The sequence below is a fragment of the Habropoda laboriosa genome, unplaced genomic scaffold (genome assembly GCF_001263275.1).
Source record: "Habropoda laboriosa isolate 0110345459 unplaced genomic scaffold, ASM126327v1 scaffold90, whole genome shotgun sequence".
NCBI classification, from domain to species: domain Eukaryota; kingdom Metazoa; phylum Arthropoda; class Insecta; order Hymenoptera; family Apidae; genus Habropoda; species Habropoda laboriosa.
Genome location: NW_017100218.1, coordinates 1,845,955 through 1,866,813, shown reverse-complemented (window position 1 = coordinate 1,866,813; position 20,859 = coordinate 1,845,955). Strand labels below are relative to the sequence as shown.

At 42.4% G+C, this 20,859-nt stretch overlaps 2 protein-coding genes across 2 annotated transcripts; one reads left to right on the top strand and one right to left on the bottom strand.

Moving 5' to 3' along the window:
• The first annotated feature begins 8,346 nt into the window (after positions 1-8,346).
• LOC108570926 (30S ribosomal protein S11, chloroplastic) lies at positions 8,347-9,298 on the top strand. Its single transcript, XM_017932865.1, is given in 5 exon segments — positions 8,347-8,585; positions 8,674-8,819; positions 8,881-8,981; positions 9,042-9,107; positions 9,191-9,298. Coding segments are annotated over 5 exon segments (660 nt in total).
• A 496-nt stretch (positions 9,299-9,794) lies between these two features.
• On the bottom strand, positions 9,795-20,642 carry LOC108570871 (plasminogen-like). Its single transcript, XM_017932801.1, has 4 exons — positions 20,443-20,642; positions 12,287-12,591; positions 10,989-11,140; positions 9,795-9,965 (listed from the first exon to the last, which is right to left on the bottom strand). Exons 1-4 carry the CDS (start codon positions 20,640-20,642, stop codon positions 9,795-9,797), a joined length of 828 nt encoding a protein of 275 aa, XP_017788290.1.
• Positions 20,643-20,859: the final 217 nt, after the last annotated feature.

Below are 20,859 nucleotides of genomic sequence, written 5' to 3'. Positions count from 1 at the left end.
TGGTGCTGGTGCTGCTGCTGCTGCTGGTGCTGCTGATGGTGCTGGTGCTGCTGCTGCTGCTGCTGCTCGGCTAAGCGGCGTGTGGGTGTGGTGGGGTTGAAGGGGGTGGCGCAGGCGTTTTGGTGCACCGACGCATTGATCCCTGGAATTCGTAGGGACGGTGACTAGGGCCAAGCATGTGTCCACTTTCGATGTGAGAAAGAGAGGAGAAGAGGGGGCTACTCGGCGAACGGAATGAGAAGAACACGACACAGGTGGAGGGCGAGAGGGGCGAGGACGATGGTAGGGAGAAAAAGGGTGGTTTTGAAGGGATAGAGGAAAACGGGGTGGGAAAAGAATGGAACAATGAGGTTGGAGGAGAAGAGGAGCGCGACCGTTTTACTCATAGCCGATGTCCACACCTGCAGACCGTTGGTCGTGATGCGTTTGAGGATGATGGAATGTCGGCTACGATTGAAAATCTTTCGGGAGCTTAATCCGGTCCGGGAAACGAACGACGAACGGGGGGAATGGGGGAGGTGGTGAAGAGGTGGAGAGGGAGAGAGAGAGAGAGGAGTATACGAGGGAAACGGGCAGAAGTTTCGGCTCGGTGTTTGACGTTCTAACGAGGATTCGCGAGATGATGGATAATGATGATGGATGAAACGAGATGCTGGCAGATCGAAGGAAAAATCCCCCCGGATCGTTTTAAAGGATCTCGCGATTTTCTTTCTTTTTTTGCTCGAGGAAGTTCTTTTTTCCAAAATTCTCATCGAGCTTCGGGTATTTATTTTTCATCGATCGGATCGGATTATTCCGGGGGAAATGAAAGAACAGAGGGAAAAAGTTCCCGGTAAGATTCGACGTCGTTCGAACTTGTTCCCAACAAACTAGCGTAACGTTTTAATCGGTGCTCGTGAATGCTCCACAGCCTGGGCTTTCCTTTCAAGTTAATTGCAAGTGAAACGAATTCGCCTGACCGGCGCGGGTTCCTTACTTAAAGAGGGGGAGAGATGGAACCGATGAATGGCTGAGCTATAAAATTAAACAGAAGTCAGGAAGCTGGGGGAGGCTCTTTGACGAGGAATCCATCGATTTTATATAATGTCCGGCTTCGAAGTCTCTCCCTCGCTGTATCTTTTTCATTTCACTCCTCCCTCTCTCTCTCTCTCTCTCTCTCTGATATCCGGAAAAATTGTTCGTTAATTAAGAGATGGCTGATTCGACACAGGGGTAAATCCACCGGTAACAAACCTTAAAACCCCGTCGTTGTTGCTTTTCCATTCGGAAACGAAGCAACCTCTCCTAGAGGCTGCTACATCGGAATCGTGCGGTTTCGCCAATCCGGTAAAAAGGGCCTCCTTCTTCGACGCCTTGGACGGTTTCTCATCGATTTTACGATTCGTCCGATCGTCAACGCGCATCCAGCCTCGTATCATGCCACGAGAAGCGCCGACACGGGCAATGGTTTCTATAAAATATTCAAGCCCAGGCAGCGTACAGATATGTACCAATACTGAATAAATAATAAGGGACGGAGGGAGAGATCCTCGATCGGTTCATAACTCCGTTCCGTTTCAGAGGCTCTGATCCATTCGTCGACCTCTCCCTAACGAGAGTTTCGTACTCGAGAAGCGTAAGTTCTCCGATAGCTGGCTTACGTGTACATACATATACATATATGTATGTAGGTATGAAAATTTCGAAATGAAAAGGTAGAGGCAGAAGAAGGTTAGATTGAATAAGGAAAATAGAAGTGTTGAATGCTAGGTAAATGATCCACGGATGCGCCGATAGAGAACCGGTAGAACTATACAGAGCTGCTTTTTACCAATGGGTTTCTCCCTCCTTCTTCTCTTCTCGTGGAAACTCCGGGAACCTGCATTAATAATTTCCTTCGGCAACGCGGCTAACGCAATTGTTTCCTAGCGATTTTCTTCGGTGAAAGTCTCCTCCTCTATTGAGAAATCGGGTTTTAACGTAATTGAACTCTCGTTTCCCGGGCGTTCAAACAAAGATGCGTTCCCGTACAGTTTCATCGAGTATACCCTTTCATTCTATTATCACCACCACCTTACCCCCGTAAGAAACCTTTCGCCTTCGCGATCCACATTTTCCACTAATTTAATATCGCCGCGGTGGCTTCGATAACTGCACTGACAAATTCGAAAAACGTCCAAGGGCGAAATTCGAACACGGGCGCACTCGCGCGCCTACCTGTGTTTCAATTTAACCCAGCGCGGCGACCATCCTTTTGTTCGCATTATAATGGAATACATTGATCGAACGTTGGTACAAATAACGCGTGTAGCCGAGCGCGCGCGCGCGTCTTCCTTGAAAATTGAAATGCACGAGAAAATTGGGCAATTTATTCTCCGCGGGAATGAAATTCTATATTTTTTCCCCCTCCCCGTATTCCCACAACGCAACGTTTCCAACGGGGAAAAAAAACAAAAACAAAACAAAAATACCGGGAAAACAAAAACTAGAGGAAGAAACAAAAGAGACAAAAGAGAGACAAGAAATTATAGAACGAAAAATACCAGTTTTTTTCACCACGAATGCCATCAGTTCTTCTCAATGATTGCAGTTGAAAAAGTTTTTCACAGCGCACGGGAGAGGGGAGGATGTGCGAATGGAACAATTTCTTTCTGCGAATTTGTCGCGAAACCGCGAAATTTCAACGAACGGATAGGCGCCGCGGCGATGTCGCGACGTCAGAGGAGTTAAATGTCTTTTAAATTTGACACGTTGGAACTATTGAAAAAGCTCGCGGGGGGTTCGGCGCGGATAGGCGGGAGAGGAAGGAAATTGGATGAGCCGAATGGTATAGCTGTCTTCTTGCCGGGGGTTCGTTAGCACGGCCAGATACGCGAGTCATCCCCCGAGCGGAGAGCCTAGCGAGCGTGATGCGCATAGGCGAGATTTAAAGATAGATTCGAAAGTAGAATCAGGTCAGGGTGCATTCGATGAAATCTGCGGGGCTAAATCGGCGAAAACAGGTTTACATTAACGAGTCCACCGCGTAGCGTCTGTGTGTCGCGCTTTTAATTGCAAATCAGTCGGAAAGGAACAGCCGACTCGCGTTGCTAAGAGGTGAAAATCACCGAATGTTCGAATTATTGGAAAAAAATTTAGCGAAGGAAGATAGAAATGATACCTGAAGAGGATTTAATAGGTAGAAATGGAAAATGGCTAGTTTGGAACTCTATGGTCGATGTAAAATTTTTTGGAATTATTCAACCGCTATTTTACGAGGAAATTAATAAAAAATGGGGGAAAATAATTGGAAAGAGAAGGAAGAAAAGATACCTAACGATGACTTAACCGTTTGAGTGGCAAGGAGCGCGGTCGCGCTCCTCATATTCGACATCGATAAGCGTCACCGCATCGGGCCACGAAGTGTACATTTTATTCTATTTTTTTTTTATAATAAATTGAACATAAATCCTGCACGTAATCAATTTTGCCTCTGTTTCGTGTTATTTCCAAATAGTCGTATTCGGTGAAAATGTCCGAAACAGAATTTTTGTAATTTTTCGACATCAAATGAAAGAAGCGCGATCGCGCCGCTTGGCACTTTTGGATTGGGAAACAACAAAGACCCGTGGCACTCAAACGGTTAACAGGTAATGATAAAAAGATAGCTAATTTAGAGCTCTATAGTTAATGTAAAATTGTTTGAAATTATGTGAACGCTATTTTGTGAGAAAATCGATGAAAAAAATGGAAAAGAGAAGGAAGAAAATAATAAAGAATAGGTAATTTAGAGCTCTATAGTCGGTATAAAATTGTTTGAAATTATGTAAACGCTATTTTGTGAGAAACCTGATAAGAAACATGCATAGTAGGTATTAGAGGATAAGTTCCTCGTCCATAAATCGCGAAGACTACAAAATTTCAGTAACACAGGAGTAATAATCGATAATCTCTGTTCGCCGACCCTATATCCCCGCACAATAACAGATAATGCTCGAGTGCAAGTACTTTGTCGAGTATGTAATATTGCTACGAAAGGTCCACGTTGGAACCTATCGCTGCTACTTTCGTACCAACATCCTTACAAAAAACACGCATCGTTCATTCACTCTTTTCCTTTCGGTATCACTCCAGAGGGCCGCCTCCTCTTCGCATCCTTATTTCACCGGCAACCTCTGTATAAACAGCTGCATCGCAGGTACGCAGCGAACAAATCTTCCCAAGTCCCCCTTTCTTTTTTCTCTTCCAATCGTAAATCCCGCTCGTTCCAGTAAAATCGCGATCGAAACGCGTTTCCCCGTAAACGCACTTTAAGGAGTAGGGTGGTAGCGGCGGGATTCGAGCGAAGCGCAGGGATAGGAGAGAAGGCGCTTCGAGAGAGCAGATAGAGCGAAACGATCGATCGATCGCTCTCTCAGACTTTTCGCATATATTAACCGTCGAGTGGTTGGAACGAAGAGGTGGGCTAACGAAAAAAGAAACGAGGTAACGCGTGAAGAAGAAGAAGAAGGGGTAGGTGCAGAGAAAAAAAGGGGGTCCTGACCCTACTGTTTACAGATGCATTTTCGATTTTGTCTCGCTCGAGGTGCGCGAGCATCGAGCCGCATACAGTCCACACTCTAGACTCTGCCTGTAATTCAGTAATGGTCTTACGGTGAAGTTCATAATAACTGACGCAAATGAGAGGGTCTCGTAATTAATTCGTGCATACTTATGAATAGAATAAGTGAGGCAGAGTGTGTGTGTGTGTGTGAGACGAAGAGAATACGAGTAGGTAGAGGGATTGTGAGGAGAGAGAAAGTAGGGGGATAGGGACGACGAGAAGGGGTTGAACAGTGGCTGGTTGGGTGAAGACAGGAGGAGAGACATGTTACCCTATGCTGAGCCTGCGTAACCCAGTATCTGCAAATCCCACGTTGAAAGCCTCCCACAAAGCAGTGAATCAACGCTGTTAATTTGTTAAGTGTAAAGTGAATGAAATCAGTTTGGTAGCGGTTATGTATACCGGACGTGACCGTAAGCACAGGGCGGAATTTCGGCTAGCCGCGAAGACCGTCTATAAATTATTTCGCGATCGCGAGAATGGTCAGGAGGGAGTAATCTGTGTTGGTATCGGTAAAGTTTAGAAATACACTTCGATAGAGGGATATTATTTCAAAGAGATGTTCCGTGTTCACTCTCTCTCTTTCTCTCTCACACTCACTTTGCTCGTTCGGTTCTGATTTTTCTCTGCAGCCATTCCTGCCGGGCTCTTTCAAATTTTTCACGGTAAAAATAGTTGACACCATTTTTACCATTTAATCGATCGAGGTAAATGCGCCTCTGTAATATATAGAATGGGACGCGATTCGTGGTATGATCGAAAGGGATGATTCATCGCGGTTAGATAAGTCGAAAACGCTGAATGAAGTGCTTTCTGTTCCCGGGGAAAAATATTCTCCACTCTTTTTTTCGTAGAGGAGAGTCCTTTTACCTGTAACATATTTTTTCGCCTATCTCGCGATCCTTCGAAGGAATTATCGGGGATAATTTTCATTCTACGACGACGCAGACATTCTCTTCGTTATTCGTACGTTTATCTCGCAGTCGCTTTTTGTTTACCGTGTTTAAAAAAAATACTCTGGAAACTCCGACAGAGCATCCTTGATATGAACTGCGAGAATCCTCGGGATTAACGTTAATCACGTCAAAATCTCCACTGCAACGGGAGAAAAGCGAAAAAGAAAAAGAAATATCATCCCCTATTGAAATCGAGCTCACCTAATGCCCATATTTTCCCCCGCGAAACTCTGATAATCGTTGAATATTCACGTCTCGAAAGCTCGGTCGCAGAATCGCAATATAAATAAACGGTCGTATTCAATCGTATTTGCGACGTAAATTCACGTATTATCAATTTCCGGTGCGGAGCGGCGGCCGGTTTCGACGCGGAGCCATCGAACTGATTATTTCCGACGCGGCGAAACATGCAACGTAAGGAAAAAAATGGTACACAATGCAACTGAGCGAGTGCAATATCCCGGGGGGCGCATCGACCCTCGTTCGTAACCCGGAATCAGATCTAGCTGCATGATAAAACGTGTCACACGGCAACGGTTAATTTTCGCCTGAACCCTTTAAACAACATCGTCCTCGTATGTACAGCTCAGTCGTCCCTCTCTGTTCCCCAAAATTTTTGCCTCGTCGACAACTTCGGCAACTTCAATTCCCGTACACCTACACGGAGAATTGAATGAACCAACGAGAGATGATCGACGCGTTGATAACTTGGGATCGCACGTGTATAGAGTGGTGTATGAAAAATTCATCGAGCCCAGGCAGGGGCATTAACGTTGAGCAACTTGTTTCTCTCCTCGTCTCTCCCTCTCCTCCGCCTCTGAAACTTCGTCGATATCGGGCTGCTGGGTGACACCCTCGTACACCAGAGTCGCGATAATTGAACGGCTGATGATTTTTAGGTGAAAGCCTGTTTCTCTCTACGTTGGACGTTGCGTTAAATAAACAAAGTTTCGTTTGATCCACTTTTCGGGCTTGGACCTCGTCCTCGTTGCAACGCTCTGCGCCGGAAACAAAAAGGGAGAGTATATACGAGGGCGGCATCCCCCGTCGTCGTTTCTCCAACGGTAACCACGTGTATACACGCACACACGCGCGTAACTTTATTTCGTCTCGTGGAAACTTTCAGTTTTAGACGGGGTAGATAAGAGACGAAGAAGAGAAAAGAAAGGAATGTGTTTTTCCCCTCAACTTCTCGTCCATCTCGAAATCACTCTTCGCCAGGTTACTCCAAATTCTTACTGTACTTCTCCTCCGGTGTGTATATATCGTGTGACTTTTAAACACCGCGCACCACGGGGATCTCCCTGCACGCGGGTGGATCCTCCCTGTCTCTCCCTCGCCCGGGAGAGACGGAAGATTCTTAAACGAGGTTCGTCCGGGTTCATCGGGGAAAGATGAAATTTAATGCCGGTTACTTATGCATACGACATACATGTAGCGAGCGTATTATTCGCGCGTTATTACACAGAAGCAGGATGCACGGCGAGCCGGAAATGTCTTGTAAGGGGAGGGGAACGAGATCGCGCGATCCACGGGTACTTAATGACGGTTAATATGTAATTCTGCCCCATTGAAATCCGATATAATATTTCGAATTCTCGCGCGTTCGCTGCGTTAATAAAACAGGACCGCAACCTGGACACCGAAGGGGGTGGAGAGGGTGAAAGCGGCGGGAGGATACATTAACGTATTCGGTATTGGAACGCGGTGGAATGTATAGCGGCGATACGCGCGATATACAATTTCAATAAATTGAACGCGCAGGATACCTGATGATAGACGAATCCCGTGTTCACGGGAGAATAGCAACGATGTGGCGGAATAATTAGGTGATTTTATCGCGGTCTGTATTCGTGGCTTCGTTTGTTATTCCATTGGCCCAAATTTATAATTAGCAAAAATATCTTTCGGTTAATATGCTATACGGTTAATTTCATTCGAAACGACACCGAGTGTGAAACTGATGCTTGTTGATTTAACCGAGATTTTATTTCTCTGTTTGATCACGTTTTTTCTTTTCTCTGGTTTGTACATTTTAAACGAAGATAATTAGGATGTGATTTTGTAATCTAAGCGTTGTTTACGGAACACTGTTACATTTTGCAATACTGTTGAATGGTAAATGGTTTTATTACTATCGAACGATACCAGGATTTTGTAGTATCTTTCGATGTTATTGCAGTTCTTTACCAGTATACGGTCGATTGTTGGAAAGTTTTAACGTTTCCTGCGTTGAAGTTTTCTGTATTATCAGTTATGAGTAATAGGTGATATTTGAATTAGTTTTCAATCGTAGATGTGGTTTTAGAATAGACTTACCGCCGCAGAGAAAATATAGACTAGATTTATCATCTGATATATTTTTTTATCCAACGTCGTGGGGGCTCTAGAGCCCCCTTACCATTTTCTTGTCACTTCCAACGTTACCGATTTAGTATAGAACAAGATTACAACATTAGTAGCGGTTGGAATTAGAATGAAATGTAACTGCGAAATTATAAATAAAGCATAGGACAGAATTATTCATAATCGTACTGTGTTATCACCACAGTTGGGGATGGAATCTAATTGGCTGTTGATAAAAAAGGAACTTCAATATTGATTACAACCGTATTTGATAACCGTTTAAATTGCGACATAATCGGATGCAATAATAAGTGTGTCGTATTGAATTGAAATGGATACGAAATTTATTTTGAACATGCGATCACGATTCTTACAAAGGTTTACCGAAATGTACTGTAGAGAGCAGTACGTGTCGTATTGACTTGGAGCATGTGCGAGTTATTTGATATTGTTTTGTATTAAAAGTTTTTGCGTATAGACAAAATGATTTCGTCTACTTTACAAATAGTAACACGTTCTTTGGTGAAAAACGTGGCGTTGCTGAAACGAAAATCTACGATACTTCCGTGTTTAACATTTACTCACGTTCGAGACATGCACATAACCTCAAATGTTGCGAAAGAATTTCGAGTTGGATCTTACAAAGTAAGAGCTTCTGCAAAAGGTAAATCAGCGGCTATGGATGGAGAGGGTACAGTCGACGTTTCCGGTGCAATGGAAACGTAGGTGTTTTGTTTCATACTTTATAAACGTGTTGACGTAAATAGTTGTAGTTATTTTCACTAATGTTTATACATGTATTGGTTTTAGGGTTGCGCTGTTTCCAGATAGTAAAACACCGTACAAACTTTTCGACGGTATACCGTACAATCAGTTGCACATAATTAATATAAAATCAACTCATAACAATACGATAATGTCTTTTACCGATGCTAAAGGAAAGGTTTAATACAAATGTATTATTCAACAAATACTATTCTCGTACATTCTTTTACAATCTTGACAATTTTTTTATAGGATTATTAATTTCGATACATTCAGCTGGAATCGAAGGTTTCAAAAATACAAAGAAGGGTACTAATGTTGCAGCACAACAAGCAGCTCTTACATTTGGAACAGTGAGTGAATTTCATAATATAACCATTTGTTCCTTTTCATGTGTTTTATGTTTTTTTCAGCGTATTCTGGAGACAGGTGTGTTATCAGTTAGATTGAGAATCCAAGGTATCGGACCAGGCAGAATGGTAAACATCAACAGATACACACTGAACTTTCCTATTTCTACAATGTACATTTGTCGCGAATAATTATCTATCTGTATATACAGGGTTGCATAAAAGGTTTTCAATTATCAGGATTGAACATTGTTTCTCTAACAGATGATACTAGAGTATCGTGGAATCCTCCAAGACCAAGGAAACAGAGGAGAATATAATCTATAGACTAGAATGTATTATAAAATATCCAATAAATTAATTCACCTTAATTCATATTAAAATATATATTTTGTATATAATTACATATGATATATTATTCATCTGCAATACTTCTGGCGATTTGTGTACAGTACATTCTCATTACACGATATTTACAACAAAGAACACTGACTAGATGACGAGACAAACATTTATAAATTATTTAAACTTAACTATAATGGCCTTGCTGAACTACTTAACCTTATTTCTTGTATCACATTTCTTACTATTAACAATGCTTTATTCCTATCGTTTAAATGTATCCTACTATTATTCAATAGTTTAAAAGTGAAATCTTCAATGGAATTCGAGATACGTCAGCTGCATGAAAGTGAATTCCCAGATTCTGAAGTTTCTCAGAACAAAAAGTGTTCCGATATTTAAAAATGAACATCTTCCAACGTGTCTCCTTTCTTTACACGTGTTTCGAAGTCTTCGCGAAGCCAAAGCTTCGTTTCATCGTACTGAGAGCACATGTTGCGTGATCCACGGTATGTACTCCGAGACTCGAGTGTACACACCAGGAAGTCGTGGTCGAGCGCATCCCACTCCTGATGAAACTACTCCCACGACCATTACATTATCGCTAGGATGACTTCCGATCATCAGAGGTCCGCCACTATCGCCCTGGAAGAAAGCACCGTATATGTTACCGCCTCGATAAATTTCTATCGAACATAAAGACAGAGAAAAATACTAAAATCCACAAATTCCTACTAAAAAAACGAAGAATAAACATTCATTTGAAAAATTCCCCGAATGAAATACACATCAAAATCAAGTATTCTTCCCTAATGAAATATCTAGATAAAAAAGTTTCGACAGCGATGGATATCGACATGAAAAATATTTCAAAAGACTGTTTCTTCATTTCTAACTACCAAAATGATCTACGAAATCTAAGCAGAGAAAGCTCGAAAAATGATCTACACAACGTACGTTCGAAGAGTGAACACATTTCAATACAAAACTTCCAATCCAAATAATCACCGTAGCATAAATGATCTTGATACACGACCGAGTGTAATCTATCTCATAATCACGGACTGGTAAAAACCGAGAGGATCGAAACGGCGCGAGACAACAGTTCATCGAAGTAGAAGGCGCTCGCGAAATGACCCGCGAACGGAATCGTAAATCCACGATGAAACGTACCGACACGGAAACACGTACCGCGCGCCCTTTTATTTTCCCCGCAGCTGCTCGCTTCGATAATTACGTTATACCGGACCGCAATATTTTGTCAACATATTTTTCGACGGTTTTTCACCCGCTTCGTGCTTCTATCCCTCCTCCTCCCCGTTTGTTTTGTGGTCGAACGATTGAGCGGCGGAGCCCGGTGCCAGGAGACACCCAGACCAATCTCTGCCTGTTAATTCAACGTACTACGTACGCGTCTACACGGGCACCAGAGCCGGATATTTATTGAAATTCGTGTCGCGGTTGTTCGACAGGGCGTGAATTTCGTACACGAACGAGTGACACGCGACCCGGTGTCTAACTTGCTCCGATATGAATGGTAGGGAAGAGATCGATATAAACACAAACACACACATGCATATATAGGTGTATAAGAGGGATAAAGTGGGATGGTTGCGTTGTAGGTATAAACGAGGGATAGATAAAGGATACGAGGTGGATTTCACTTACCCAGCAAGAGTCGCGGCCACCTTCTTCGTGGCCGGCGCACATTTGCTTCGACTCGACGCGAGTCGACTTGCCTTGACTGGCGTACCACTCGCGACACACGCTGTTCTCGATCACGCGAACCTCCACTTTTTGCAACACGTCCGCTCGTTTATCTGCAAGACAAAATAGACCGGGCGTTTGATACCGCAGGCTACTTTGGACAGACTTTAATTGCCGACACGATTGTCGATTACATTGAAGCTCAGGTACGATTTTACACTTGGGTCTTTTCCAAGAGGTTTCTTGCGGTATTCGCGTTTGTCAATTTGTTCGAGTAGGGTATTCGTGTTTATGAAATATTTTGGATGATTTTTTGTAGTGTCAGGGAATAAATGAAATTGAAATTTGCATTTGGTTAAGAATTGAATGTTGGTCGAATTTGATCTGCTCTCCGGTGCTCTCCATAACGAATCTGCAGAGTTTATCAGTGCAAAAAAATGAAAATTGTCATTTTTCGAGTCAATTCAATTCGGGGCAATGTCGATTTCTTCTTATTTTAATGTTATCATAGTCTGAGATATACGTTTATCCAGTACGTTAGTATTCACTTTAATCGCTTCCTTACAAACCCGAAGTCAAACTTCTACTTAAAATTCCACGCTATCGTAAATAACACTTTTCTCTGCAACATTCATGCCGGAATTATGGACACCGCGGGGCAACTTTTTAAAGTGAATTTTATTTCCGGCTACTTGGTAGATCGTAAAGAACGGAAGTTCACAGCGTTAACAGTAGCATCATGAGCGATCGAGGGTGTATTCTTCGCGTTCAACGAAGGGAACTTGCTGTTCCTAAGGAATTCGAATTGTCGTGAATGCGGAGGGGGTGTGGTGTGCTCTCGAACTCGAGTTGAAATTTGATTTCGACGAAAGCGTCTTTTGGTCGAAGTTCAGTTCGTACGCTACCCTTAGTCCCTTTGATTCCGCGAAACGGCCAACGGAACTTTTCTGCAATTCTCTTATAGACGTTTGCAGAAAACTACACAGTAGAACCCTCTTAACTTTAACTCCTCTTCTTTACAATATCATTATCGAGAGAAAACTACGATACAAGAATGTCCATTTTATCTCGACCTTTTAATCCAGACTTTAATGCATCGGTTGGCTTTGAAATTATTCGTTTCTTCTCGTTCGAGGTAAAATGCTCGTTCGATTTTCGTATCGCGGGCATTAATCGGATGGAACGTGGAGTAATTAACGTGTACGGTTCCCAGGTGAATTACCGAGGGAGACGAGGGCGAAGGGGAATTATTTACTTACATTTGGACCTGTCTTCGCCGAACCAACCCCATCCGGCTGCCTTAGCGAGCTCTCCGCCGAAGGCACTGTACCCTGGTTTCCCTGTGGCCACAGGTAAACAGGCGGGTTTCACGCTCTCCGACCAAGCGATCGGCCTTGCGAACTCCAGAAGTGCAATATCGTCCACGTATCTTCCGCATTTGTGGCCTGGGTGTAAAATGGCGCGAGCCACCCTCTCTTCTCTCGACGCCGGCACTTCCGGCCCCTTTAAATTGTACTCGCCCAGGCTGACCCTCAGTTGACCGGTGGGAATCACGGATGCGCCTCTGAATCGAAGAAAGAACATTTTTTTTATTCATCAGGTTAGTTGGAAACTCGAAATTTAGCAAATTTTGGACTATTTTCGGTGATTTTCAGAGAATCAAGAATCTTTACGCGATTATCCTCTCAATTTCTCGTACTTGCGTAGATTTATCTTCGACTGACCCGTGAGAATCACGGCTATTCCTCTGAATCGAAGAATATTCTTTTTTTCATTTATCGGGTTTCTCGAAAACTCGAAATTTAACAAATTTTGGACTATTTTCGATGATTTTCAGAGAATCGAGAATCTCTACGCGATTATCCTCTCAATTTCTCATACTCGCGTAGATTTATCTTCGATCGATCCACGAGAATCACAGACATACCTCTAATAATCGAAGAATATTTTCTTCACTCCATCGTATTACTTAGAAACTCGAAATTTCGCAAGCTCAGAACCGTTAATTTACCGTCAGGCTAGCGTGCAGAATCTCTACGCGACTATAAACCACGCAACATCGTCTCAATTCTTCCGGTAAACCGTTACATCGTCGAGGTTCGCGGCTCGGTTGAAAAACGTCGAGGTATAACTTCCACTTTGCGCGCATTACGGATACATGTAGGCCAAGTAGGACAAATAGTCCCGGCTCTTTGGCCGTTTTTCGGCCGGAACGAGTCAAAGTCCGGCCACGACGTCGAGCAAGTAATCATCGTGAAAGTTAAGTGCACGACGAAAGAACCAGGGGCGATACGTGTCTATAGAAGTTCCTTATTCTCTCTCTCTCTCAAGCAACGATGCTTCTTTCATTTTCCTCCTTCTACGATACCTTCTCGGTCCAAAGGAACAACAGCAACCACCACCTTTTCGAAAGCACCAGCAGCAGAGTCTTTGCCTGCAATTATTTAACCAGGATATCTGTTACAAGCGACGCCTGTTCGTTGTTTGCGTTCGAACGCTCTCGAAACACAGTGGCTTCGCTTAATTAATCGGTCGACTCCGCTCTCCCGAATAACTAACGAAGTTATGGCAGCTTTCACCCTCTTTCCATTGCAAACGGTGCATTCGAGGGTGGTGTGTCTCGTCCTAGTTTCTTCTTCTTCCTCGTCGTCGACGTTGCTTCCTACCGGAAGGTAGTACAATCACACTCGAGTCGTTCTCCAACTTTCAAGGTTCCGTCTCTTCTTACAAAGCCTCCCCTTAACGGACCTTTCCATCCTCATCGAGGCTCCTCCATTCTTCTCTTCTCCATCCTTCGCGGATTACACGATTTAACACTGACACGCGCCACCCTTTCTCGATTAAAATGCACCGCTGGCTAAACGTTGGATCGCACGTCACCGGTGTCCAGAGAGAAGGGGAGAGCCAGTGGCCTTTTTAATCGGCCACTCGTTGCCATTAATCGTGTCTCGTTAATCCACTTGTAAACTGCTCGCCGCGAGAAAATGGGTTGGTAACTGTTTCGCGGTTAAACTTCCTCTCGATTGTTCTTGTTCCGTTGCATCTGAAGTGTCCCTCTTTTCGGTGAATTTATCGCGTCTGTTTCATAATACCTTACATGGCCTCCCCGCTTTTGTTAAGGGTGAATTTATCGGTGGCGCTTGGTGATCGTCGGGAACAATGGAATGTGTGTTCCAATTTGTAGTTTATTTTTCACTTTTCAATATTTCTGCTGGCTATTGTTTTCCCGATTGTTCCGTAATACCTTGCACGTTATGAAATAGTAGTAGCTTTCAATTTGTGAGGTACACTTCCGGTGGAAAGTTTCGGGATCGTTTTTAATATTCGCGATTTATGGAAAAAAGTGGAATAAAGAGTAACCGTAGATCGCTGTACCTTCTATGAAATTCGCAATTTTTCCAATTGCCAGTTTTCCGTTACAAAAATCGACTCGTCAAAGACCGCAACTCGATCTGCAATTCCTCGACGTCCAGTCCGCGCAATGTCCTCCGCCGCCCTCCCCCTTTTTTCCTTCGCGATAGCTTTTACAAATAATTCTCTTTCGCGCGTAGAGCTGCATTAACGAAATTTATTTCGGCCGTTTCCGTTCGACGATAAAGAAAACGCGAACAATGCCCGGAGTTGGATATATTTCCACGAGGCCGCGGCTAGCTGGCAACATTTTGTCATGCGTTTTGCATGGCCGCTAGCAATTACCGAGTGGTCTGTAATCTACACGCAATCATGGTTTACAACGCCGAAGCTTCGTTGGATTCTCTCTATGGTCACCTCTGTCCAGCTTCAACCCTTTTCCCTCTGTTTCTTTCTCACTCCCGTTCGCTCTACGCTCGAGGAAGAAAGAGAGGAGCACGGAGGAACGTCTACACGTTTCATCGCGCAACGCCGCTGTCTCGACGTTTAATTACAGCTGCATGGACGCTGTTCCACATAAATCTCCGCGTTGCATCCGCCGGAAAAGAGAATCGCGAATATTTTCGAAAGCTCCACTCGATTTTCGCCGTTGATTGGAAGAGTTTCCACGGCGGAGAGTTTGCTGCCTGTTAACAACCGCGCGTACGAGATTCTCTTAAAACGAGAGCGATGAAAGTTACTATCGACACATCCGTTTCTTTCTCAAACTTTTTCGTATTCTTCCTTTTTCCAAACGCTGCGCGGAGAATTCGTTTCAGAGATGAAATTAAGCCGCGGCAATTTTTCATCGTTGTCTCCTACATTGTCTCCTTGATATTCTATTCTTTTTGTTTCATGCACAATGTTTTTGATATTCTAACTTTTTGTTTCGTATGTAAAATCGTCACAGATCCTCGCATCCCCCGTAGATATTTCAAATACATTATAAATCCTCGTTGGAACGAAACGCGTATTTTCCAACGACTCGTGGAATGTAAACGAAATAAATTGGACTGTGACGACGAAACAAAAGGTGAATATCTGTACCGTGGATGATCTACCGCATAGTTAATTGCAGAGAATCGCGCGAATAACAGCGTAGAGTCCGTCGATGGTAACGAGAAAGTCATTTCAATCGTTCGTGTAAATAATTTCGTTTATCAAATCGGTCGATTAATCGTCGAACGAAAATTCGGCGAGGATCTTCAAGCGACACCGATCTTTCGTGACACGTTATTCTTTATCTCTTTTCCACCCACTCTTCTTCCCTCCGATCGCTCGTATAAACAATAAACTCTTTCTTTTCCTCTCTTTTCCCCGATTCAGGAGAGGGACGTGTAGGTTTTGGATTTAATGATAGGAGGATAGTGCGTGATCTGGGTTACTTAGTACCCACGCAGTAAGTCCTTTTTGTCTTTATTATTTAGCTGGGTCACGAGGTGTATAGTTTACTTATTGCTTACTGACTCTGACTCTCCAAGTCACCTCGCGAGCTTCTTTCTCACCCTCTTCTTTTTCCTGATTGGTTACCTCTAATTTATTGGTTGTAATCAATCAGGAATTTTGTCTTTAATCCGCCGCTCTAGTCCTTTGCGCCCTTGGCGCGCTTTTTCCAGGACCGCGGCGAATTATGGTGGGGGCGTATTGTCCGCTGTAGCGCATTTGTTTTGAGTTTTCTCAAAAATAGCTTTGCTAGCGTGCCCGTCGTAAACCGTGTTGGTCGTCTGCGCGGCAATTGCTTGCTTCTGCATTACAACTGGTCGCCACAGACGTTTTTCACCTAGCATTTAACAAAAGGCCACCACTTGACTCTATTTGGCAGGGATGTTTACGCGGGCAAATAGCAGCTCGCAGTTTTTCACTCGACATAATGCCCGGCTCTTTGCATTTCCATTCGGCTGGTCCGCCCGCCGGAAAAATACGCTCGAGGTTTCATTTAAAATGTAATCATCGCTCCAATTAACATCGATATCCAACGTGTCCCGCGTGTATAACAGGAGCGCAATGGGACAGCCAGGCCAGGAGGGGGTTGTACACGACACGCGACGTTTTATGTCATTTTAACGAAGTGATTGGCCGTTTATCCAGTGGTTCGATAATCACAAAGCCCGGACAGCAAAGTCAGAGGAACACGCGTTTGTCGTGTTAACGACGCTCCATATGTTCCCACCCCTTTCGCGCGTTATTTTGCATAGATAGAAATGTGGTGGTAACTGACCAGTGAAATTTCTTCTCGATTTTTCTCATCCTTTTTTCTATTTCTTTTTTTTTTTTTCATCTTTTTATCTTTAATCGGTTTCGTTTAATTTTCGTTCTGTTCATTTCTTCCTCGTTTTCTTTTTTTTTTCCTCTCCCTGTCTACGTTCACTTCAGACGGGAAATATATTTGACAGAGAAGTGACACGACGAAGATAGACATCGTGTAACACGTTCACACGCTGAAATTTTGTATTTCTTTCTTTTCTCTCTTTCTCTCTCTCCCTTTCTGCACGTTGCGTAATTTCTAGACACGAGGTATTAAACTTTTTATCCGTCCGCCGAGCGTGATGATTTTCGCAAACGGCGAGCCGTAATCGCCGCGGCTATGCAACACGCGCGCGCGTACGGATTTCTACGGTTTTTAAGCCCGGACACAGATTCGCATAGATTGCGCGGATGGATTAAGTGGATTAGGACGTAGTCACTTGCGAAGCTTTTTTTCCAGGTGGAAAACGAACGATGGTGGGTTCTTGAAAAATTCAACCCTCCAAGTTTCGACTACGTTCACTTCCTCGTTCAATTTCGCAACTTTGCATTCGCGAATGAACCTTCCATGTTTGAAAAAAAGTACGCGTTTCTTTCTTCACTTGCCCGACGAATTTCGCGATTTTGCATTCGTAAAGGAATCTTTCAAATTTCAACTTAAAAAATGAAATGCATTTCTTCCTTCGCTTCCTCGTCGAATTTTGCAATTTTGCATTCATAAATGAACCTTCCAAGTTTCAATTAAAAAAAAAATGCATTTCTTCTTTCGCTTCCTCGTCGAATTTTGCAATTTTGCATTCGGAAAGGAATCTTCCAAGTTTGGAAAAAAGAATGCATTTCTTCTTTCACTTCATTTTCAAATTTCGCGATTTTGCGTTCGTAAATGAACCTTCCAAGTTTCAACTTGAAAAAAGACGCGTTTCTTCCTTCACTTCCTCGTCGAATTTTGCAATTTTACATTCGGAAAGGAATCTTCCAAGTTTCAATTAAAAAAAAAAATGCATTTCTTCTTTCGCTTCCTCATCGAATTTCGCAATTTTGCATTCAAAAAGGAATCTTCCAAGTTTAGAAAAAAGAATGCATTTCTTCTTTCACTTCATTTTCAAATTTCGCAATTTTGCGTTCGTAAATGAACCTTCCAAGTTTCAACTTAAAAAAAGACGCGTTTCTTCCTTCACTTCCTCGTCGAATTTCCTAATTTTGCATTCGCAAATGAACCTTCCAAGTTAAAAAAAAAAACGCATTTCTTTTTTCACTTCCTTTCCAAATTTCGCAATTTCACATTCATAGAGAAAAAAGAAAGACCACCCATCCTCGATCAATTATCATTTTTCGAACAATTCGTAAACAAATCGATCGTCGAAAAAGGCCTCTCGAACGTATCCATTTTTCATCGAGCCTGTGTGTGCAGACTTGCAAAAACGAAAACAGAAGAACCGAAAAACAGAGAAAAACAGAAAAAAACAATACACAGGAACGGCTAGCATAAATTCGGGACCGTAAACTTTTTACAATATTCGAGGCGAATACGAAACCGTTACATTTGCATCGTTCGAAAAATGAATTGGTTTTCGTTCGACGAGGTTTAAAACCGTTGCGCTGCCATCGAATACACACCGGCATTCAATCGTCGAGATCCGATCGGAATAATTACAGCCACGGATTTTCCTGGACAAGATGGTCGTTCGCCGTTTCGTTGACATTTTACCGGTGATACTGAAAACGGGTAGAAAATTTTTGGCACACATAACATCGTTGTGAATATCATCTCCTGATAAGATCTATCCCATCTCTCTCTCTCTCTCTCTCTTTATTTGTGTGCGTATAGCAAGCTCGTAGATTCGATTACAGGGAACAATGGGCAGCTTTCCATGAAGAAACAGTCGGTTTTCTGCCATGAATATTTTCGATGGCAACCTGCATATTGATTACGCGAACACCGCGTACACCACGGCATTATTGTAAAGAATGGAGGTATAAACTATCCTATCGATCGATATTAACGTTACTCTCTCTCTCTCTCTCTCTCTCTCTCTCTCTTTCTCTCTCTCTCTTTCTCTCTCTCTCTCTCTCTCTCTTTCTCTCTCTCTCTTTCTCTTTCTCTCTTTCTCTTTCTCTCTTTCTCTTTCTCTCTCTCTCTTTCTCTTTCTCTCTCTCTCCCTCTTTCTCTCTCTCTCTTTCTCTCTCTCTCTTTCTCTCTCTCTCTCTCAGTTTGGGTTGCTGCAGTGTAATGCTTTGAAATTTAGATGCGCCTTTTTTTCTTTTTTCCTGCTTTTTTCGATATTTTTCGCCAAGTGTCGGAGGAAACGAGCTCTCGATCCACGGCCGAATGGACCGAGCGATTTATTTTGAATTTATAAACTATTGAAGCGCGTCGTTGTAGAAATATTTTGCGAAGGCGTAAAATATGGAGCGAATAGTGCGGTTTTTCAAATTAATTTCATGCCCGAAGCGAGATCGATATTGAATATGCTTATTTTTTCCTCGTCCTTTTTTTTCTTCTTCTCTCCCTCCTCTGCTGCTAGCTTTTTTTTTCCCGACTCGCGGGAAATATTTATTATCGAGATTTTATGGAATGTACGATTACGGTGATATCGAAAGTTTATCGGGCTAATTTTTTAACGATCTACATTTTTTCTCTTTTTTTTTTTGGGGAGTTTAATTTGCATGGAGATTTTGCAACGAGGGAAACGAACGATGTGTTATAGATATTCTTTTTTTGGGGTAAAAATGTTTGGCGCATTGAAAGAGGGAAAATGTGTATTCGATAGGAATATTAGATAGGTTAGACGATAAATTTTGATAAATAACGTGGGGTGTTTGAAACGATGTTTGGAGAAAAAATTGTGGTTCGGTTTTTTGGAAATAGCGTGTCTGTAGATGAATAATCGATTTAAAACAAATAGACCGGGTGGAAACAACGGAGCGGAATAGAATTTCTACTGATTCTGTTGCTAAATTTAATTCATTTGTTTAAATCAACTAGGAACCGTGAGTTTCCAATCATTTTCACCAATTTGTTGCACCATGATTCGCGTTAATTCTTATCCAAGCGTTGAAATCGTCTAATCGTTCGTTGAACGAAGTGTTTCAGAAAAATGTTAACACCTTGATGGAACTTTTTCTCGAGAAACTTGCAACAAAATGTATTTTGTTTTCAAATAATTGTCAATATTGTCGATACGTTCCTGGGATGTTCTTTTTCTTGTAAAAAAATATAAATGAAAATGTGTGCCTGTAGAAATTCTCCAGAAAACATTTCAATACTTCTATTAGGCGCCGTTGTAAAATTTTTGGGAATATTTTCTGTGCACAGTTCGATAGCAAAATATTAATACAGAATGTAAAAAGGAATATAGAGTAGAATTTAGAGAAATGAACACTTTCAACGCAGATTACATAAAACCGCAAGTGAGGCGAAAAGAATAAAAAACAAAGCAGAAAAATAGTTCTAAAATTATTTTCCATCGTAAAACGTGATCTATAAAATTTTCAAGGAAAGATAAATAATAAAATAGATGCGACACTGAAAAGCATCCCTTGCTCAAAGTGTTGATAATAATTTCTCACATAATCACAATTTGACACTTTATGTGTCCAAATTTCTTCCTAAAATATCCAATCTATTTTTTAGCTGTAGCAATTTTTCTAAAGTGCAATTTTCAACGAAAGTACCCAAACTTTCACCAGCAAGTTTCCTAGGTGTTAACATCGTTTTCTCTCTGTTCTTACTGGACCTGTATAACGTATACGTTGGAAAAAGAGTTTACGGTTTACTTACGAACACAAGCAATGCGCTGCAGTCAGGACGAATCTTGAATTAAGAAGTGTACCGCCGCAGAAGTGTCCTCCTTTTCTACTGATGCTCACCATCCAAGGAAACTCGTGCGGTATCGCGTTTTGTCCGCCGACCAGTCTCGCCGTGCGTGTGCCAATTCTTCCTTGGCCGCAAGGGACGTCCGCGACTGTTATCGCAAGCATCGTATTCCTTCGTTAACATCCGATAGAAAACGAGCTACACGCTCGCTTGCAAAAGAAAAGTGGAACATAGAGTGGAATTGTTTTTTCTTTTTGGTCAATTTTCATTCAAATAAAAATGAAGCGTCACAATTCAATTTGTTTCTTCCGAATAGATTGTTATTTATTTCGCAAAAGTTCAACGGTATTTCTCTATAGTTTACTTTCTTTTTTTTTTTTA